General features: G+C 36.2%; 1 protein-coding gene across 1 annotated transcript in view; it reads right to left on the reverse strand.

Moving 5' to 3' along the window:
• Nucleotides 1-4,211: 4,211 nt before the first annotated feature.
• Nucleotides 4,212-4,522, reverse strand: part of LOC101570358 (protocadherin beta-15) — a 2,499-nt gene continuing 2,188 nt past the window's right edge. The window contains 1 exon segment of the mRNA XM_004643892.3: nt 4,212-4,521. Within this exon segment, the coding sequence (XP_004643949.3) occupies nt 4,212-4,521 (310 nt within the window).

The following is a 4,522-nucleotide window of genomic DNA, read 5'->3' on the forward strand; positions in this document are numbered from 1 at the left end:
TTCCCCTACTTTCAAATCACTATTGTTGGTGAAAGTCATATATCTCCTACACTCATAGTACTTGTGAAAAAATGAGTGCCATCATATTATTAAACATACATGTATATGCACACACATGCAAACACATCTGCTTCCCAGATCCAACTTTCTATAAACTGACCAGGATTTCTAAATTTGAGCTAGACAAAATATAATCCAATAATAATAAAAAAGAACTTTTAAGCAGTGCATGCAGATATATGCTTGTTACCCCAGCTACTTGGGGCTTAAGGTAGGAGGATTGCCATGTTCAAGGCTGGCTTTGTCAACTTAGTGAGATTCTGCCTCAGAATGAATGAAATGAAATGAAATAAAAGTTGGAGATTTAGCTCCATGGTAGAAAACATACCTAATATATGACATATGATTAAAATATATAGCGAACATTTTAACTGTTTTTTTGAGATAGGGTTTCACTATGTAGCTCAGGCTGCCTTCAACTTGATATCCAGCCCAGGCTGACTTCAAACTCAGGGATCCTTCTGCCTCAGCTTCCCTACTGCTGGGATTACAGATATGAGCCAACACACCCAGCATTTAATTTCACATTATTATGCACACAGCTATGAATCCCCTTCAAAATACTCCCCCTTGCTTCAAACACACTTACCCCATTGTTCTAGTCACTTTTTCAAGCAGTTCTGGAAATCTCTTGTGAGTCTTTATAAGGAACATTAACAATGTAGTGACTGGTGCTTGTGAGTGGCTATCCGATGAAAAGGCAGGCTTACAAAAATATTATGGTGTGTACTCATCAGGTTATTCCCTGAATCTGGCATTGTGCAGCTTCTGATCTTTCCGTTAAGTACAAATGACCATGAGCTGTAATGTTTGCAAACAGTTCAGGGAGTTGAAGCATCCTGGACAGTGGAACTAAAGAGACTCACAGAAGAACGGACTTCTAGGACTGCTTTTGAAGGTGGCAGGAATAATGAGGCACGTGTTTTTGAAGGGAGGGGGAGGAGAGATTTTGGGTGAGAATTAATGGCAATATTTTTTACTCTAAAAAATTAAAATATTGAACATTCTCCATATTTTTCCATTGAACCTCTTATGTGAATTTCAACCCCCTGTATAGAAAAGAAAAATTTCAAAAGCTTTTGATTATAAGAACCTATTTTTCCCATGTGGGCAAAACTGGGTTTCAGTAAAACAGAATGAAACCACCATGAAGAAGTAGAAAAAAGAACATATGGGACAAAATAATGTTTTTTCAAGTCCTTATTTCTAATTGTTTTAAGGCTTTCATTTGGAAATATATCTTAAATTCCCGTCATTTTCTGAATGAATTGTTTCTCCTCCTTGGTCTACTTTGAATTGAATTTATGTTGATTGCATCTAAGATGATTTAGACTAACACAGATCATTCTGACAACTACATTTTCTTGTCATGAAGTATAGATTTACAAAATAAGCATTTATTTTTATTTTTAATAGGCATTTAGCACACTATCAGATATGCAGAACATGCAGTTTTTAAACATGATTCTCAAAGTTGAAATAATGGTAACAATTTGAGAAGTAATACTTGGAGAGAAGCTAGTTAAACTGAAAAATTTCCTTCAAAAAATAGTACTCTAGTCTATCTCTAACCTTCAGTTTGTGGGTCTGTCAAAAGTAGGGGTGCATGATAATTTGGAAAATGTTACCTTTTTAACTATTGCTGGAGTAAAAAGAATTTCCAGTTCAAAAGAAACAGAACTCAATCAAGAAATTTTACATTCTTTTTATTTCAAGTCAAATTTAATGTTCAAACAATGTTGGGTGTTTCTAGAACTATCAACCTGCAGGATTCCAATCCTTTAACCATCCTTGTTCTTGAGTTGCTTTCTCACAGTTGAAGCATGTGACACGGAAAAAGCCTACAGCCTGTTGCAGAGCTTCTATAGTTATTTTCAGCCCACCAATCCAGTGATTGGGACAATATTCTGGTTGTTTTTGGTTATATTCTCCAACAGATTCAGGTTGTGAACATGGAGTATTCCAGTAAGAAGTTTATCCCAGTAAAATTTACATTAACTACAAGAAATGTAAACTCACATTGAATGTTTGTTTGGGATAAAAGAATTAAGTTTTTCCTTAAATATAATAGGACTACTAATTCCTTCTTTCTACATAACTGCGTCTAAATTTTGGGGTACTATATAAAAGTATTCCTTTTCTTCTGCTTTCCAATACCATTTTACTCATTTCTGAGCCCTTACTAACAGTATCTTTAACATTTCTACATTTCTTCATGAAGTTTTATTCAAATGATTTACCTGTTCTATAAGGATTTCTAAAAATGTATTTAGTACAATGTCTACAGGGTCTCACTATACACACCAGAGTCATAGTGATTCTCCTGTTTTCAGCCTTTCAAGTGCTGGGATTACAGGCATGCAACACCACACCCAGTTCCAATTGCTCTCTCAGTGCACCCCAGGAGTGGGTCTGGCATAGCACACTGGGGATTGAACCTGGTCCTTGTGACTGCCTAAACAGGCTCTTTAATCTGCTGAGCTGTATTCTGTAGGGATTTATGTTCATTTACCATGATTCTTACTTCCTGCTCACTCTCCACTAGCAGAGTTGTGAACACCACATTTCTAGTAATAGTTTGTCCAAAGCAATCTATGTCTTTCTATCATACTTTTCTAAATTCTTCCATCCTTTGCCCACACCTCAAAGTTTACATTCATATTTTGATGTATTTGTTACAGTGCAGCCCAGATATCAAAATCTGGCATCAGCCAGGAGTCAACCAGAGAAACAGAGCCAGCAGAAGACATACACTAAGATACTTATTGCAATGATGTAACTTATCCAACTGTGGAAGCTGGCTAGACAAATCCAACAGGAAGTAAAGGTAGGTTGGAACACAGACACAAGCAGAACATTCTGCCCTTTTGCAGAATTTCATCTTATGGAAGACTCAACTGTGACTTTAAAACCTTTCAACTTCTTGAACCAGGCTACCCAGATTGTCTATTATAGTCTTCCTATCTGAAATTCAGCTGATTAGCAACCTGAACTCTATTTAAAGTTTAATTTATCTTTGCAATGTAACATAATATATTAAGAAGTTACAGAAATTAGAAAGCAGACATCTTTGGGTACAGGCATTGTTATTTGTTATTGAAAATAATTTCTCCGAATCATTGAACTGCTTCATCAACATATCCTTTAAGAAAATTTTATTTGGTTAACTGCCAGGAGCAGCAGGTATGTTAATTCTACAATGCATTTTTTGGTTCTTTATTGAACAAAATATGTAAGAATTCAAAAGTCAGTAAATATCAGCATGCTGTAAAATCAGAAGTGCTGTAATTACAGAATTCTGAACCCACTGGGCATTTCTCTTCAAGAGCAAGGGACAATAGCAAGAAATGCAACACTTGATGGTACAGGTTTGATAGAATCAATTCGCCTTATACAAACTTCTAAACTATGGTCAATATGTGTTAAAGCACATGTGAAGCACTTTATCAGTATCACAATTTCAGTTAGAGATAAGAAAAAACCTAGAAATCTTAAACTACATTAACTTAGATAAGAAATAATTGTTGATACAAATATATTTTCATGAGACAACATGCATTTTAGATTAAAGCCTAATTTTACACATATGATACTGAAATAAATAGTTTGAAATTATTCATGTTGCTGGTTATTGAAAAATCTAAACAAAGTCCAAAGAAGCTTCAAAGAAATCGGATATTAGTGAATATGAACTGATTATTCAAATAAAAAGATGAATATTGAAACATCACAATTGCCTTAACAATAAAAACTTCCAACATTTAAAAATAGAGTATAAGGGGCCGGGGAGATGGCTCACTGAAATAAGCACTTGCCTGGCAAGCACAAAGGCCTGATTTCAATCCCCCGGTTCCCCCTGAAAAAAAAAAAAAGAGTATAACAGAAAAGCAATCTTACATTTTATGTAGTTTCAAATAGTGCAATACATTTCAAAATTAGAATTTTGGTAAAGGAGCTTAACTTTCTCCAGGAATACTAAAACTTTAATCAGAACATTAAAATTTCCTGTAAGAAAACATTTATTAATAGAAGTAATACACAGGAGGCCAATAAAACATTAATGAAAGAATAAAGTAAAAAGCAAAATGAGAGACTACAGATAAAAACAAAAGTCAAAAGAAAAGCAGACAAACCAACATAGAGAACAAGATTCAGATACTTAAATTATTATGAAAAATTGAGCTCCCATCTGATTATTTCGCAGAATCCTGGCCCAAAATATTGGGGAACACAGGCTTCAAGAATTGGAACTCATTCTGAGAGTCTCCAGAGAGACACACCTCATACTGGTAGGAGTGCGACAGCGTCCCCGTGCCGCTGACGTCCACCAGGTGGGCAGGGAAGGGGCCCTCGGGCGCCGCCGAGCACACCCCCAGCGCGGCCGGCCCGCTCCTCCTGCACAGCCTGAGCGCCACGAAGAGCAGCAGCGACAGCAGGAAGAGCGACGACACGGCGGCCAGCG

Source organism: Octodon degus, unplaced genomic scaffold, assembly GCF_000260255.1.
Source record: "Octodon degus isolate 3935 unplaced genomic scaffold, OctDeg1.0 scaffold00185, whole genome shotgun sequence".
Lineage (NCBI taxonomy): Eukaryota > Metazoa > Chordata > Mammalia > Rodentia > Octodontidae > Octodon > Octodon degus.